At 57.1% G+C, this 16,726-nt stretch overlaps 6 protein-coding genes across 6 annotated transcripts; 2 read left to right on the top strand and 4 right to left on the bottom strand.

The window, feature by feature from the left end:
• Window positions 1–63: 63 nt before the first annotated feature.
• Window positions 64–1,418, bottom strand: J4E87_010689 (uncharacterized protein; the record flags this gene model as incomplete). The annotated part of the gene is made up of 2 exons (XM_049382260.1): window positions 64–441; window positions 834–1,418. The coding sequence occupies 2 exons, from the start codon at window positions 1,416–1,418 to the stop codon at window positions 64–66; spliced, it is 963 nt and encodes a 320-aa protein (XP_049227985.1).
• Window positions 1,419–5,214: 3,796 nt separating this feature from the next.
• On the bottom strand, window positions 5,215–6,321 carry J4E87_010688 (uncharacterized protein; the record flags this gene model as incomplete). The annotated part of the gene is made up of 2 exons (XM_049382259.1): window positions 5,215–6,181; window positions 6,317–6,321. 2 exons carry the CDS (start codon window positions 6,319–6,321, stop codon window positions 5,215–5,217), a joined length of 972 nt encoding a protein of 323 aa, XP_049227984.1.
• A 1,365-nt stretch (window positions 6,322–7,686) lies between these two features.
• On the top strand, window positions 7,687–9,570 carry J4E87_010687 (uncharacterized protein; the record flags this gene model as incomplete). The annotated part of the gene is made up of 1 exon (XM_049382258.1): window positions 7,687–9,570. One exon carries the CDS (start codon window positions 7,687–7,689, stop codon window positions 9,568–9,570), a length of 1,884 nt encoding a protein of 627 aa, XP_049227983.1.
• A 448-nt stretch (window positions 9,571–10,018) lies between these two features.
• On the bottom strand, window positions 10,019–11,548 carry J4E87_010686 (uncharacterized protein; the record flags this gene model as incomplete). Its single annotated transcript, XM_049382257.1, has 1 exon — window positions 10,019–11,548. One exon carries the CDS (start codon window positions 11,546–11,548, stop codon window positions 10,019–10,021), a length of 1,530 nt encoding a protein of 509 aa, XP_049227982.1.
• A 323-nt stretch (window positions 11,549–11,871) lies between these two features.
• On the top strand, window positions 11,872–12,603 carry J4E87_010685 (uncharacterized protein; the record flags this gene model as incomplete). The annotated part of the gene is made up of 1 exon (XM_049382256.1): window positions 11,872–12,603. The coding sequence occupies one exon, from the start codon at window positions 11,872–11,874 to the stop codon at window positions 12,601–12,603; it is 732 nt and encodes a 243-aa protein (XP_049227981.1).
• Window positions 12,604–12,681: 78 nt separating this feature from the next.
• J4E87_010684 (uncharacterized protein) lies at window positions 12,682–16,260 on the bottom strand (the record flags this gene model as incomplete). The annotated part of the gene is made up of 2 exons (XM_049382255.1): window positions 12,682–13,935; window positions 13,987–16,260. The coding sequence occupies 2 exons, from the start codon at window positions 16,258–16,260 to the stop codon at window positions 12,682–12,684; spliced, it is 3,528 nt and encodes a 1,175-aa protein (XP_049227980.1).
• Window positions 16,261–16,726: the final 466 nt, after the last annotated feature.

Raw genomic sequence — 16,726 nt, 5'->3', positions numbered from 1 at the left:
AATAATACAAAGAGAAAGAGAACTATTCTGCCCACAAATCCTTTCCATCACTGGTGTCGCAACTCAATTTTTCTTGCTGGAAACCCGACGTTGCGCCGTAGTTGTGGCTGTATTAGCCTTCGACGCGGGTTCCTTAGCGGCCTTGCTCCGAGGTGGCACCCGACGTTCCGTCACAGCTTTAGCCTTCTTCTGGATACGCTCCACGGGTTCCTCGTCCGCCTTCCTCTTGTGCGCTTTCATAGCGTTGGCCGCCTTTTTTACCGCTGCTCTTGCCCTATCGGCGGCTTTCTTTAACGCTTTCTGAAGTCGGATCGCGTGAGGCACCGTCTTGGTTTCCCGACAGCGAAGGTCATCGGGGGGGTGCTTAGGATCCCCACCATTGTTAAGGAATTCCACCCACTCGAGGAGCTTGTCCCTCGCGTCGATCAGGTTTCGCAACCTCTCTGGGCAGGTATCCGGACAGCTCCGGTGGCCCAGGCAAGGATGACCAAAACCAGGTGTGCCTGGGGTGTCGCCACATTCACATCGCTCTTTGCCCTCACAATCCTGCCTAGCCAGATTGTCGCAATGAAGCTCGATGACCAAGTGTGAGGGGCGGACGCAGTGGCTGTGACCACATAAATGGGATACATCCCATCTCAGGTAGCCGGCGCGAGCGTGTTTCGTGGTACAATATGGCAAGTAATCCCCATACCCGGCTAAAATCATCGCAAGCGCAGTGCAGTATACGAGTACGGCTTCGATCATTTCACCCTTTTCGGGATGAGTGTACTAGTAGAAACGCAAACTTAGTATGTTTTCAATCATAGATGCAACGGGTGTGTAGTACTTACCTCAACCTTCGGAACCCTGTGCCTGAGCACAGCATTTGCCTGTAGTCCGAACGGAAACCCGCCGCAAGCCGTTCCATCCTGAACCCAACATCCGTCATCTATCTCGCGGACGAGTGTGAAGAACAAGTCCCAAATTACCTCCAGGATCCATTCGCCCGTCTCGCTGTCCATAGCAAACTGCTTCATAGCCGCGATCTGTGGGGAGTCTTCTTCTGGCAGCTCCGGGAGGTGGTGTTTATACGTCTCAAGATCGATCCTCGGTCGTTGTTGGAGAATGGACTCTTCCTTGAGGCGGTCAATCCTCTCGGATTTCCCATGAAAGGTAATGTTGTTAAGTTTAGACAACGTTAACAGTCTTTCCAGATATGGATGCTTGTGCTCCACCCGCCGTGAGACCGAGTATGCGAGGTCCTTGACATTCTCAAGCACATCATCAGGTGAGATCCCTAATTTGAGCAGGGGAGGGGTGGTTGGGGTGTAAAGGTTGGGATCGCTGGAGCCAGCGGGCAAATGCCGGTCCTTGATGTTCCCTTTGGGGCCTGTACGCTTGCGAGGGAGCTCGGGGGAAGTCACGATGCCGGGCATGGTTGGCTTGTTTGGCAATGAGATTGAAGTTGGAGTGATGTAGTGATGTAGTGATGTAGTGATGATACAAGAAAATATGAATCAAGAGAGAACTGGCTTTCATGGCCCGTACGTCGCCGGATACGCCTTATATATCATGGCTGCTTACACAACGCATCACACCGCCATGCTAATATCGACCCTTCAGGAACTTACCGTGCGTCGGACTGTGATAGCCAAGCCACACAGGTTCCAGCACTGCAGCATTGGCAGGGGACGGGATGTTCTCGGCTAGCAAGTCTCTCCTGAAGCTATCCGTGCTCGGGCTACTGCCTGGAGGCAACATGCAATTGGCTTCAACATTCAGTAAGGGATTGCCTTCGGTGCGGGTGCGAACGATATTGATTCTAATGCAGAGTAGATCAACAACAAGGTAACAATACATGCGGTGTTTCAGACATATCAGTGGCGTGCGTGCCTGCCTCCACTACTCCACTATCTCTGCATAGTCGCACTTGTCAGGCCGGTGGCCATCTCGCTTCAACTGCCGCTCCACCTCCTTCAAACGCTCCGGGCAGAACTCAGGACATTCCTCGTGGCCGAAGCATTTCTGGCCGCGTCCGCGTGCATGGGTACAGCCATGGCCAGAGCATCGCGATCGTCGCAAGTTGACTTGATGTGAGTCGAGCACCAGGTGGGACGGCCGATAACAATGCGAGTGACCGCAAAGATGTGACACTTCGAACTGCTGGGGCACATCTCCCACTATCGTCGTGAACTTGAGCGCCCACCTAAAGCCCATGACATTCATAGCAAGGTGGGTGTATGCTACCTCGCCTTCCAGCTTCTCGTTGAGACATTTGCGATCGACATGGTATACGCGGTAAGCGTTGGCAGCACTCCCGAACGGGCGTTCCAAAGTCGACGTTCCTTTCGCAACCCAACACCCTTTAGGACCCACAACTTCAGTATCTCGCGTAAGCACTTCCCAGCACTCTGGGTCTCTAATGCGCCTCGAGATCCTGAACCTTGGCGAGCCGAGTCGGTACTTGTGCTTGGTCACCAGGCCCTGGTATCGCTTCTGATTCTTTTGCTTTTGTGGCGCTATGATTCGCTCCTCCAGCAATCGGTTGGGCATGACGGTGGCCTTTTGTGGAATACGGACATGGAGCATGCGCTGTACATGGAGTGCAGGGGTGTTGTGGACTATTGGCACGTTGTCTACGGCGGGAGAATGCACCTGTGGTACATCGCGTCGGCTACCATGACTTTGGGCTGAATCTTTGACAGGTTGAGAAGCCAAGCTGTGTCGTGCATGGCTGTTTGGGATTGGACTTGATCCAGATCCAGATCCGGATCTGGTGGTTGGTGCCATTGTCTGCAGGCAAACCTTGAAATATTGATTGAAAGTAAGAGACGTAAATGGAAAGGCAATGAGAGCCTGCCTTTGCTGTATACTGTTGGCATCAGGATATATACGCAAAGTCAACTCTCCAAATATCATATGGCTGGAGGAGAGGGTACGAGAAGACAGGTATCATCAGCATTTCAGAACTGGTTGCGAGTTGTAGCATGATGCATGGTAACTCAAGACCGCGATGACTTTGGCGCCGCCGAATGAGATGTTCGAAAGCGAGATGCACTCGGGATGGGGCGCTGTGGAGCATCTCGAGACGCAGTTCACGAAAAGACTGATAGCCAGCGGGCAACGCACTGGGAGTTGGTGACCCACCAGCTCGTGGGCAGCCTTGGAAATTACCACTACGATCGGCTGCTGGCTCTTCTCGTTTGTCCGGCACCAGTCGCCGTCCTTCTCCGTCTACATGGCCTGATGTGGCACAGGCGTGGTATTGCAGCACCTGCAAGCGACAGATCGTGTTCGGCGACAGTGACAATGTTCCGTCGCTAATCCTTGCACGCCCGACAAGACAATCGTCTCACCATGTCTCGTCGAGGCTGATACTCCAGGTCGCAAACATCTTACCACCTGGGCAAGCTGGAATGCGCTCACTACCGCTTTGGCTGCGCGTGGAATCCATGGGTGTAGTTGAGCTCCAGATCAGCAGTGTCAAGACAGTCAAGTGGCTTCTTTCCTCGCTCGATGGAGTTGGCATTCCTAAACGCGCACCGCACCGTCGAGTTCATCTCCGCGTCTCCAAATTGCTGACGCCCAAACCGTTAGCGCTTCGCGTGGAGGCCGAGGTTCTTGCGCGCCAAGTCATGGCACGTTCCGCAGCCTGCAGGTAGGCCGCAGATCCTCCTGCACCGTTGAACGGAACTAACAGCTGGCCGGGAAGTGAAACCTACGCTATGCTCGAACCCGCAGCCGTTTGTTCAACTCGGCGCATAATCGGCTAGGCTGGCGTCCTACTCGAGCCTCGCAATACTTATCCGTGGTGAGTGACGAGACGTCATAAGAGGTGCCGTTCATCCGTGTGGGCCTGGCACTCGTTTTTGGCCACTGTCAGTACAGTTCTCCCCTCTGGTTCGGGTGCCTAGCGTCTATGGGGTGTACGGATCTTACAAAGAGAGTCCGAACAACACCAGGCACCCTGACTTGGGGGGGGGGGGGGGGGGGGGGGGGGGGGGGGCGGGGNNCGACCCCCCCCCCCCCCCCCCCCCCCCCCCCCCCCCCCCCCCCCCCCCCCCCCCCCCCCCCCCCCCCCCCCCCCCCCCCCCCCCCCCCCTGTACGCAGCTGTCAAACTCATAGGGGTAAAGGCAGAGCAGCCCGTGCGACCCCTGCCTGATAGGACGTGCGGAAGTGCAAATGAAGGATGAGTACATAGGAGTACATTGCACAACTGGAAGCTTGCATGTAGTGATATGACGCATCGCGCGATATGTCAGCATGGTAATTTCCTTGCTCGCGAAAGCGGAGCGAGCGTGCACCGTGTTTCTGCTTTGGCGCGCAATGGTGCCAACAGGCGCCCACCTGGGCAGGCGATGACATAGGCCCTCCTCACGTGAGTCAAGCACTACGGACCAAAAGCCCTAAACAGAAACCCGGAGGTGACATGATATCGGACCCATCGAGCCAGTCACATCTTGGACATTGAATCCACAGCTTGAGTGATCTTCTGGTAGGACGGGTCGATGTCGAGGAGGCTTTCGACGACGCGAGTGCACTTTGCTCGGCGGGCTACCTCAACCATCGACGTGACCACCCCTTCCCGCCCTGTGTCTGAAGCGGCCTCGCTTGAAAGAACCGGGCGCGTGCTGCGTTGCGAATGCCTTGATAACACGACATTGCCGCGTCTGAACAGGCAGTCTCGCTGATTTTGGCTTGCGAAGACTGGAACAAAGAAATAATGGAGACACTCAGGCACAGTGGCAGTAGATGCTGGTGTTCATTGGAGACGAGCGTGAAATCAACAAGGCGAGACGCTGTTATTCAGCAAACAAGCAAACAAATCGATCGGCTGCACGTGTGGAGACGCACATATTCATCATCCATCAATCGCATGCGTGGGCAACTTCGGCATAATTCCCAGCATATTATTCAGTAAGAAATGCACTGCGGGGTCGGAGTTGTGTGTCGACGCCAGGAGCCAAATGAGATGAGCTCATCATCAAAATACTACCATTTGGTAAAGTTGCGCAGACCACGTCCTCGAGGACAAAGGCCAATGTCAGAATATGCAGGTAGTTCCGGGCTCAGATATGTCGTGTCATGAGGAAAGCCATGAGTCTACTATCAAGATAGACGCGGTTGCCTCTGGCTGAGAACACCACTAGTACATAGCCAGACAATGTCATAGCCCGTTTTCATGGCAAAGATATCTTGAAGACATCCATACCCCCTGATAGTAACAAAACTCATCCCAACTGGCTCTCGGCGATCGACACGAACACGCCTTCTATTTCACCCATTTTGAGTGTCGCAAAGGGATTCGAATCGCTTGACCTGCGCTTGACTCCCGCAACGACGTTCTTCGCGACAAGCCCAGACGGTGGAGTAAGCGCCCGGGGTCGGTAAGAACTGCCATTCTTCATGAAGTCGGCATGCTCGATGGCTGCCGCCTCTTCCGCTGTCATCTGCTCGCCGGCAACGTCATCGTCTTCAGCTTCGTCTGGAATACGGACAGGCTTCCGTGCGTCGTACATTTCGCCGTCTGGGGTGTGTAACAGAAACTTGGTCTGCTTGGCTTTCCCTTCTTCGAGACGCTTGTGCAATTTGTCGACCCGCTGTCTTTCAGCCTTCCTCTCCGTCTTCGTTTTGGGGTTTTCGATTCTCTTGCCCTTTGCCACTACGCTTTTCACTGTCCTGACCCTCTGCCGGGGCTGCCAGTCATGCGAGTCCTTGGCCTTCAGCGCTTGATAGTCGGCCTTGACGTCGTCGGGTATCTTGACCTTCCGCTGCTCGAGCAAACCCCAGAGGCGCTCGAGCATCTGGCGCGTTGCGGGCAACTCATCACGTAGTTCCTTGAGAGCATCTTCTTGAACAGATTGTGTCTGTCTGTCGACGCGGTTCTTACGAATCCCATTGCGGGCTTGTTGAAGGTCGCGCCGAAGAAAGGCGTTGATGCGACAGACGCGGTATCCTTCCGATGCGACCTCGGCTGCGTCTGCGCCACCTTGGAGACAATTTCTGATTCGCGCGATGTCGCTATTTTCTTCGAGTGCTAGCTGTGTGCCCTTCGTTTTTGATGGCCGATTCGCAGTGGCGGGGTCTTGCGGGATGGCCATGTTCGTAGGTAAGAGAGGGTTCGATTTGTAGTCGAATATATTCAGGTACGCAAATGTGTTCAGCCAACGTGCAATTGTGATTGTGGGGACATTAGATCTGGAATAGAAATTCGAAAAGTATGGAGCAATCGTTGCTTCCTTTGACCAAGATAACAAGCGCGTGCGGACTATAGTAAAGGAAGCGGGACAATTCCACGGTCACCGCGACCTTCCGCCGGTCTTTCACTTTGACGTCATGACGGCTGTATCGCCAAAACAGCAGCACCAGGCAGCAGCGAACATTTTTACGTACACCGCAACAGGTCGCCTGAGGAGGGTACAGGCCATGTCTACGGAACAATACAGCGTTCAACATAAGTTCGTCGAGCACAACACCGCCAGGCCAAGCGCCTGCATCCATCACCCCATCCGCTAATGCAGGAACCAAGAATTATGCCGGTGCTTCGGTAGTGTGCTCAGCTGACGATGCCCGGGTCCCAATTGTACGTCGCTTCTCATGTACTTCAGCTGGTTTGACCACGAAGCCAGCTCACGCATACCTGTTGCAAAGTACAGCTTGCGTAGCAGCTCTGATAGCCGCCTAATCTCGCGGGAGATGTAGTAAGATTCAGGGCCATGTTGGTCGAAACCACGCTTGTAGTGGTAGTGGATGTCCTGGTAAGCTTCCAGGACGTGGTCAAAGTAGGGAGGCGCCATCATCCCCAGCTCAAACAGACCTTCCTCTAGACTTGGCTGTAGATGGTCAGACGGGCGCGGTGAGGGGTCAGGTGGCCAGCGTGTAGCGTACAATCTTGTCATGAGAGACACAAAATTCGCAACATGGCCCTACTGCGAGCTCTGAAAATGCCCATCGAGGAACGCGCGACCTTCGAGACGATCGTCGACTGGTATAGCGGTACGGATAAGCCTCTGGGAAGAAGTCCAAGCCATGTGACCACGACGGATATGTTGGGTATGGCATTTCGCGCTCTTCTGTTGGCGATGCCCCGCACCGCGCGGTTGGCTCGGGAGGGGTGATGCGGGAACTGTGGAAAGGGAGAGATGGCCATTGATGTGCACTGGGTGTGAGGCCTTTATGCTACCAGGTTTCCCGATTGCCCACGTCGTACGCTTAGTACCAGCCCTGCTTCTTGCACCACCCGTAGGACCGTGGAGTGCCAAGAGCACCCCAATGGTACCACGCAAACGCAGTGGCAGTGGAGCGGTGGCGACCATATTCTGCGCGTCTTTACGGGATCACTAGATGTGCACCAGACATTAAACGGGGGTGATGTCGTTGGAGAGCGCGATGAGGCGCAGGGGTTCTTAGCAAACAAGTCGACAGAATCAGGGTGACACACTGAGCGCTGTCCGACCGACGCTGGATCGCTACGACAGTACATGATGGAAGACTGCCGGTCTCGCCTGGTGTGTGCTTGCCGTGAAGCCTCAGCCCGGATGGGCCTAGGTGGTGCTGAATGCGGGCGTGGCACTAGGCCAACCTTGGGGCACTTAACGCGATATCGCGTCGCGCGTGCCTGTCGCGTACCTAGGTAGCTCCTTCCATCACTGTGCTTCGCAACTTCCACAACCACGCATCACACCTTGCCGCCGCACAACACGATGGCGCCTACCGTCCTTGGAAAGAGAACGCGTAGTTCTGCACGCATCGACGACGGGACGTCCCTGACGCGCTCTGCAGAATCCAAGCTCCACCTCGCAACACGCGCAAAACGGAGGACGCAGTTCGTGATACACGATGAGGGCGAGATTGAGAACCCCTTCGTCACCCCGAAGAAGCAGCATGTGGACGAGCCCGGAGACAAGGCGGCGGCGAGACGCGGAAGGAAGGCGCGCACGAGTCCTGCCCAAGAAAACTCTCCGCAGAAGGCGCTCGTCGACCTGCCAGACAAGTTCGCGCCCACCCCCTCGACGCCCAGGCATCGCGACGCACTTGCCGGCAAAGTGGCCGTTACACCCAGACACCGACTCATCATCGCCGGCCGGCCGCTGACGCCTCGCACTCCCCACACCCCAGGCACTCCGCGCAGCACCGCGCCCACCATCTACCACGAAGCGCGCCAGGTCTTCGCAAGAGGCTCTGCCCCCACCGCGTTGTTCGGCCGCGACAGCGAGAGGAGGGAGCTCGCGGCCTTCATCACAAGCCGAACCAAGGCCAAGACCTCAGGCTGCATCTACGTCTCCGGCCCGCCCGGCACCGGCAAGAGCGCCTTTGTCAACGATGTCTGCCGCACCGTCTCCGCGGACGAGTCTGTCAGAACCGGCTACATCAACTGCATGAGCGTGAAGAACGCTACAGATCTGTACAGGACGCTGCTCGAAGACTTTGTCGACATCACCGAAGTTGCAGAGGGCGACGAGATGGAAGCGCTGCGGACCGTCTTCATGCAGCGACAGACGTCGTATGTTGTTACCCTCGACGAAGTGGACCACCTGCTCGAGCTCGACGTCGAGCTCTTCTACAACATCTTCGAGTGGTCACTACAAAAGGCATCGGGGCTGGTGCTGGTCGGCATTGCCAACGCGCTGGATCTCACGGATCGCTTTCTCCCGCGACTCAAGGCCCGCGGTCTCAAGCCACAGCTACTGCCTTTCCTCCCATACAATGCCGCCCAAATCTCCTCCGTCATCACTGCCAAACTCAAAGCCCTTCTCCCAGCCGGCTCAACACAGCTGCCCTTCATCCACCCAACCGCCATTGTGTTCCTCTCCAAAAAGGTAGCCGCCCAGTCCGGCGACCTGCGCAAAGCCTTTGACATCTGCCGGCGAGCAATCGACCTCGTCGAAGCCGACACGCGCGACCGACACGCGAAAAAAGCCACAGAAATCACACCATCTCCCACGCCATCGCCCTCGAAAACACCGCTTGTAGAGAACATCAACTTCTCCTCCCCGGCCATCCGCTCTCCCGCCAAAACCAAAGACCTAAACAGCGTCATCGCGGCTTCCCTCGCCTCGCTCACCGTCGAAACTGCACCGCGCGCCACCATTGCCCACATGGCCAGAATCACAGCAGCTGTCTTCAGCAACGGCACCAGCCAACGCCTGCGGAACCTCAATCTGCAACAAAAAGCCGTTCTCTGCTCACTCTCTGCTATTGAGAAGAAGAAGCGCGCCACTGCCGCCGATAGCATCTTGGCCACACCTTCCCGATCCCACACTACATCCCCTAGCATCAAGGAACTCTTCGAAGCCTACACCGTGCTATGCAGACGAGAAAACATACTGCATCCTCTGACGAGCACAGAGTTCAGAGACATTGTGAGCAGTCTGGAAACACTCTCGCTTGTCTCAGCGGTGGAGGGCAAAGCAGGGTCGCTGGATGTTGGCGCTGGCACGCCGAGCCGGAGAGGCAGGGGCAAAGCCTTCCCCGGGGTTGCGGTAGAGGATCGCAGGGTTGCTAGTGTTGTTGGAGAAAAGGAGTTGGCGGATTCACTCGTAGGACCTGGAGCAGGTATTCTCAAGGGGATTCTTGAGGGGAACTAGACGTGTGCAGGGAAGTTTTGTCATGATTGTGGACTGAGGGTAGGCTTTGCACCGGTTCTTGTGATACCCTCGATTGAGGCTCTATAGGTGCTGGTTCTGGAAAGCGCAGCATTGGGTGTTGGGTTCGCATCATAGCTTGTATCACGAGCCTGGTAGTTTAGCGTAGCATAGCGGTCTTTGTCTCATAGTACACCACAATCCAGTGCGTTCTCGACCAAACGCTTTTGCATCTGCTGCTGTGTATGATCCATGAGGCCCACGAGGCGGGAGACAACACGACGGGTCAATCAAGTGTGCTCTCTAGCGCTGCTTTCTAACTACAACAGTGGTTTGACGCATAGTATACTCTACTTTCACAACGTCTTCTCTCTCATATGTCATGGTATCATTCATCCCCACTACAGGCCACCACTGCAACTTTTGCATTCCACCCTCACGATTCGGACCCTCAAACCTTAACGCCCCCTCCTTCCACTGCATCCTCCTTTCCCACGCCACTCTGCCCCTCTTCCTCTTCCTCTGCAGCGTCTTCTTTGTCCTGCCTCAGCGTGCTCGTTGGCACCTCGCTCTCCATGCCTGCCTTGCGAAACACAGCCTGCATCCAGCACCTATACATTTTCAGCCTCCTCTGCCTGTTGACCAGCATCCGTCGGTCGACGCCAATGTGCGCAATCTCAAAACCCGGCCTGGGAGTGTCCAGATCGTTGACGTCATCGTGGCTCTGCTCTCTCGTCTGCATGCCAGGATCGTGGAGAGACAGACTCTCCATCTTATCTGCGATGACACCCTCGGCCTCGGTCTGGGATATGGTGGTGTCCGCCACGTTGCCAATGGTAGTATCGCGTTTTCTGGCGCCGCCCCAGATATCCTCGAGTTCAGACTGCTCGAAGAAGTAGACGCGCGTACCGTCGCCGCGGACGTAGAAGTTTTCCTCCATGTAACGGCCTTTTTTGAAGCGGACTTGGGCGAGGTCGCCGCGGCCGTAGTCGCGGAAGAGGACTTGGCCGCCCGGCTTGAGAACCCGCCAGATGTTGCGGACGGCTTGGTCCCACTGCTTGGGACTCAGCGCGCTGAAGATGAAGATCATGAGCACAACGTCTACGCTGCCTTCAGCCAGACCTGGGGGGAGCCCGCCGTTCTCCGAGTCGGGAGCGGCGGCCACGTCCCAGACGTCAGCTTGTATGCGCTCCGGGTCGTAGAGTTCGTGGTTGCGGATGAGCTCGACTGCCTTTTTGGAGAAGTCGCACGCGTGTATCTTCAGCCGCTGGTTCCGACTTCTCTGCAGGATGGGAAAGGCGCTGTTCCCTGCCCCGGCGCCGACCTCCAACAGCGTAGCCTCTGGCCCATCCTCGGCGCCCACTTCTTCTAGAATAGGAAACTCCTGTGCCAGCCATTTGCGGTTCTTGAAGAAGTTGGTCTTGTTGTTTTTGTAGAACTGGTTCCACCACTTCTCGGGCTGGGCGTTGTAGCGTTTGCGATCAAAGTCGGAAACCGGCTCTTGCCGTTGTCTGGAATACTGTTCTTCTGAAAAGGCGAGGTAGTTGGAGTCGACGGTTACGTGGTCCCAGGCGTTGAACTCGAAGATGTTGTCGCCTTCCTCCAGGTAGCGCGAACCGAACGCAAAGGGATCGCTGCGCTTCTGATTGTTGTCTGGGTCGTGGGAGCGAGACGGTGGGGCGCGCACGGGTTGTAGAGAAGCAGGCACTCCATAAGCGTCGTTCTCGGCGGAGTCGAGGGCGGCTGGCGATGTGGCCGTCAGAGCCTCTGGTGGCGGCGTGCAAGCTGGAGTATGCGGAACAGGATCGACTGTGACTGCGAAGCGCATGTGCTCCATTGCTTTGGAGAGTTGCTGTTTCGGTTGTGGTTTCCTGGACATGGTGTTGTCTGTCTGGAATCTCGAGTCGCCGGCATCGTGGACACTCGCGCCACTGGCAGTTCCCGCGTGTGCACCGTTCATGCTGTCCGTCTTCGCAGCCATCTCGGACTCCTGACAAAGTCGCGTAAGCGGGGAATCTTGCAACTCATGGAGGGGAAATTTCGAGCGCTAGCGTCCAAAGGAGTTTGGTTCAGCCCTGGAGGTCCCTGACAGCCTTGGAGATCCCATGCGTCATGCAGAGCCGCAGCCGCATCAATATCTTCTCTAGGGCTAGCGCGGATCTGCGTCAACTGGTGTGCCATCTGGAGCGTGATGCGCTCATGGGCTCTGGGCTCTCAAACCGCTCAGCCACCATGTCGAGGTGACACCGATCAAACTCTGCACATACACAACTCCACCATATATCGACGCTTGGCCAACCCGTAATGGCATCCCTGCGATTCACCCGTCCAACGACACGCTGCGCGCGCCCACGCCAACCCCCCTCGCAGCGGCGGACCTTCCTGCCCAACCCCTTCGAAGCCCTGAACTCCGCGCTGCCATCTTCGTCGTCGCCGCCACAGATCCTGACCGCCGTGCGCACGCTGCCCTACCCCTCGGCCCCCGTCTACTCCATAATAGCCGACGTGCCCAACTACCAGCACTTCCTGCCTTACTGCCAGCGCAGCGACATAACCAAGTGGTCTGCACCGGACAAGGTCTACGGCCGGCGCTGGCCATCCGAGGGCACCCTGACCAGCGGCTTTGGCGGCATAACCGAGAGTTTCGTGAGCAGGGTGTACTGCATACCGGGGCGCTATGTGGAGAGTGTGGGCGGGAATACCGAGACGAGTTTGAAGACGGAGGATATCGCGCATCACCTCGACGGCGGCCAGCAGGCGGCGGAGCGAAGGGAAGGCGAGAACGGCCTGCTTACCCACCTGCGGAGTAAGTGGACTGTTGAGGCTATACAGAACGACCAGACACAGGTCAGTCTGGCAGTCGAGTTTGCGTTTGCGAACCCCATGTATGCCGCTCTGAGTGGGGGCGTCGCGCCCAAGGTGGCAGAGTTCATGATCAAGGCTTTCGAGAAGAGGGTCCAAGAGCTGCTGACGAACAACCCCGACATGGTCAGGGCGAGTCTAGCGGAACTGGATGGTAGTCGCTTGAAGAGGTAGCCATCACAGTCAATCCATGAGCAAACGAGTCACGTTTAAGTCCAGCGTTGATTGCTAATACCCCCACCTACCCGCTGACTACTTCATGCTCTCGAAATACTTCCTGAACCGTGGCTCATGCTCCAGGTCGCAGGCCAACACCGCCTCGTAACAAGCCATAAGCAGTTGCGGAAATTTGACCGTCCAATACCTGAGATAACCGCTCGGCAAAGGCCCCACCTTTGCTTTGATTGCATCGTCCATATCCTCATAGTGATTCTTCTTGTTCCTGAGCGCCCTCAACAAATCCAGCATCTTGTCGCCTGTGTATTTGCGCTGTTTCCCGAGCGAGTTGATGAAGCCCTGATCCAGCTTGGCGAGAAAGTTGCGTCTGTGGTCGAGCACGTCTTGCGAGGCTTCTTCGAGCACCGACAGGTGGGCAGATGGCGGGTCCCGAGGTTCACGTTCCCAATGATCGGAGCAGTCGCACAGGAAATCAAGGCGCTTCTGATCATCCCAGAAAAAGGGATGGTTCATCACTTGGAAGGCGTTGGGACGGTCTTCAGGCCTAGGTCGCAGCATCCAGTGGATGAGGCGATGTGGCTCCACAGAGTCTGCACCGAGAAGCAGGCGATCGAGGTTCGACTTCTCCTTCTTGATGTTGTATTCACGGATCTGCATCCAGCCTTCTTCGTCGTCAAAGGGATGGCAGCCGCCGGTGAGCACGTAGTAAAACACGCAACCGAGAGAGAAGATGTCGACGGCCCGCTTCACGCCTTGCGCGACCGGGTCCGTGGAGCTCGACGAGTCGCGAGAGAAGCCCTGCGAGCTGCCGTTGGCTAGTTCCTTGGGCTGCGAGATGAGCTCAGGCGCTTTCCAGCCAACAGTGCCTGCATTGCCAGTCGTTCCGACAAGGGTACTAACGTTATCGGGCAGCGTCTTACAGAGTCCGAAGTCAGAGATGACGAGCCGTACATCGTCCTTGGACGTGATCAACGGCTGTGCGATGAGTATGTTCTGGGGCTTGATATCGCGGTGGATGATGCGAAGATGATGAAGGTGATTCAATCCAGCGGCCAGTTGATACAGACAAGCGGCAGCTTTGCCGCTGATCTTGTTCACCAGACGCTGATGGCTTTCGGAGAGTTCCTCGCCTGGACGGCCGTCTTTGTAAAGGTCGAACAGGCTGGCCTGGCAGAGTTCGACGGCGATGTAGAGGAAGTTTTCATCCCTCTCGTCGTCAAAGTAACGGATGACGTTCGGGTGGGGATCGCTGTTCTGCAGAAGCTTTACTTCTTGCTCCGCGAGTCCAAAGTATTGCGGTAGCATGCGCTTGACAGCCACCTTGACCTCCTGAAGCGGCGTTAGCACAAGAAATTGAGAGCGAACGGAGATTCAGCGTACCTTCCATTTACCCTCAAAGACAAACGTTCCTCCGCTCCCGTTGCCAAGGAGTCGGTCTTGGTCTATTGTCAACTTGCCGATCCGCTTGATCTCGGATACGTTCTGCACATCGCCGCCGCTGACAGTGAGCTCATCTGGCTGCAGGCTCGGTCCTACCTCGAGCTGCTTGGCTGCATCTACAATTCGATTGACCTCGTCTTCCTCCTTCTGTTGGTTCTTGCTGAGTTTACGTCCGCCACGTCTGCCTCGGTGTGCTTTCTTCTTCTTGGGAGTCGTGGGCGCGGCTGACGAATCCTGAGAAACATCATCGGTACTGCTAGTCATCGGTTGAGCGTCCACGTTGAGCGGAGTGCCAGGCAGGACCTCGTCTTCGGCAGGGGGGCTACGTTCGACAGTTGTGGTCCTGGAAAGGGGCGCGAGATCTTCGTCTTCGTCGTCTGGGACGTCAAAAGTCACCTTCTTCTCCTTGACCTCCTCAGCAACGGGTGCGGCAATGTCAGCTTTCGCTACAGTTCCTACCATCGGCTTCTCGGAAACGAGGTTCTCGTCGACTATGAGAGGTAGCGCCTCTTCTTCTACAGGTTGTACTTGCGGCTCGGCAGAGGCGGGCACAGGAGCGGGAGGCAACTTGGCCTTGGCCGAATGCAATAGTCTCTTCAGGTGGCTCAGACATGATTCGCGTAGTGTTGGTTTCACGGAAGCACCAACGAATAGGCCAGCTGCAAGGAAAAAGACCAAAAGCTTCATCGAGGCCATTCTGTCCTGCGTCTGGCCTGTCGCGTCTATGGTCGGTGGTTGGTGCTGCTCACGGTGCGACGTCTCCGGCTGATTGGACACGGCCTGGTCGTTCAACGTTGGGTAGTACGTCGTGGCAGGAATGCCTGGCAGCTGTGCCTGCTGGCTGGGAATCCGGTAGTCTAGCCTGTGAACACCGACGAGGCTGCTCTTGTCCGGCAGCAGGTAGGCCGAGTCCCACTCGTAGGATACTTGATCCTGCTTGTAGCAAGAGGCGTCCGGTGCACCGTCGGTGACTGCGGGGTAGTTGACTTCGGACAGGGCATACCAGGCGCCGGACTCGGTGGTGTTGAGCAGGACGTGGTTGGCTTTGTCTTCGGAGAAGATGGGGCCGGCTGGCTGTGGGAGCAGAACGAGGGGCGGCTCGCTGGATTGGTCGTTCAGGGGGCGGGCAACGTCGAAGACACGGGCGACAGGGTAGGGCAGGCGTTGGCGGTAGAGGGGGCGCTGGTGGGATCGCGGGCGCTTGTAGTCGAAGGCGATGACTTCGCCGTTGTACATGGTGTAGATGTACTGCTTGTCCAGGGTCTGGTCGTACTGGGACTGCAGGTCCTTGTCTCTGCTGTTGGGATTCCACTCTGCATACTTGAGGGTGCAGATGAGCTCGTTGGTCTTCTTGTTGTGGATGGTGATGGTGTACTGGGTCTGGCCAATGTCGATGACGCCGCGGCAGTCGCGCTCGCGCGTGGTGAAGAAGTTCTTGGAGTCGGGGGCGCAGCTGTCGTCGTAGGGGAAGTTGCCGCCCGGGGTGAAGCTCTGCTTGACAATGCCCGAGGCGGCGTCGACGAGGAGCATAAACGTCTTCTTCTCGACGTTGTAGACGACGGGGAGGTCCGGGTCGTCGCTCGAGTAGGGGGCGCTCTCGGCGAGCTGCTTGACGGTGACGCCCAGGTGCTGGAGCTGGGGGTGGGGCCCGGGGGTGAGGAGGTACAGGGCGCCGTCCTCGCGGGGCTCGACGATCCACACAAAGGACTGGTGCTGGGGGCCGGGGCGGTCTTCCGAGACGTTGTAGATGGTCTCGAGCATGGGGCGGCCGCTCAGCTCCCAGATCTCCTCCCCGTTGTAGCGGTCGCGTGCGTGCATGTGGCCGTCGACGGTCGCCAGGAGAACAAAGTCCTCGACTTCCCAATCGTGCAGAGAGCGCGCACTGGGGACGAGGCCCCCCGAGGCAGCGTGTCTGGCAGGATGGGCTCTGACAGCGCTGATGGCTGGAGCAGAAGGAACTTTGGTAGCTACGGCGCGCACGTTCTGGTCGTTCAAGGGCGTGTAGGCAGGGCGGCCGGGGGCGTCGCCTACCGTGTCTTTGCGGCTGGCCTGGCCGTGGTGGGGTGCGAGCATGTGCACCTCGGCGCGGGCAGACGTCTGGTGCACATGGCGGTCGAGTGGATGCTGCTGCTGAGCGGCCACAAGCGTGACGAGGACGAGGGCGAGCGTCGTGAGCGTCGAGCCAGCTCCAGGCGGCCGGCGCGGGCGTGGCATGGCACGGCGAGGGTCCTGCGTCGATGGAGCGGAAGCCTAGGCAAGGCGGCGAGGGCGAGCGAGATGGAGCATCCGTGGGTGCCGATGGGCGTGGGCAGGAGGAGGAGCAGTGTCCGCTGCCGTGATGCGGATTTTGGCCTCGATGCTAATCTGCGGGGGCTTGGTGTAAACTGGGGTCTGGCCGCGCCTGCTCTCGTTTTAGTCCCACCCTTGGCACCCTGCCCACGACATGAAACTGAACAAGACATGCTGCGAGGGCTGAGCATGCCCGCGAGTCCGTAGAGACACCTCGCGACATGGCCTGATTACTTCACTCGTCATTTGCCAGGTCCTGGAAGCAGCTCGGACATGGAGCATGACGCAAAGAAAAATGGTCCTTAGCCAGCTTGTCTGACTGCATTCATGACTTCCGTAGTATACACCTATCTAGTGTCGACCCCTTCACGGCATCACGCTTGCTCGTCCC

The sequence above is a fragment of the Alternaria ethzedia genome (genome assembly GCF_023757985.1).
Source record: "Alternaria ethzedia strain BMP 0044 chromosome Unknown scaffold_54, whole genome shotgun sequence".
In the NCBI taxonomy this organism is placed as follows: domain Eukaryota; kingdom Fungi; phylum Ascomycota; class Dothideomycetes; order Pleosporales; family Pleosporaceae; genus Alternaria; species Alternaria ethzedia.
This window is presented reverse-complemented; position numbering and strand designations above follow the sequence as displayed.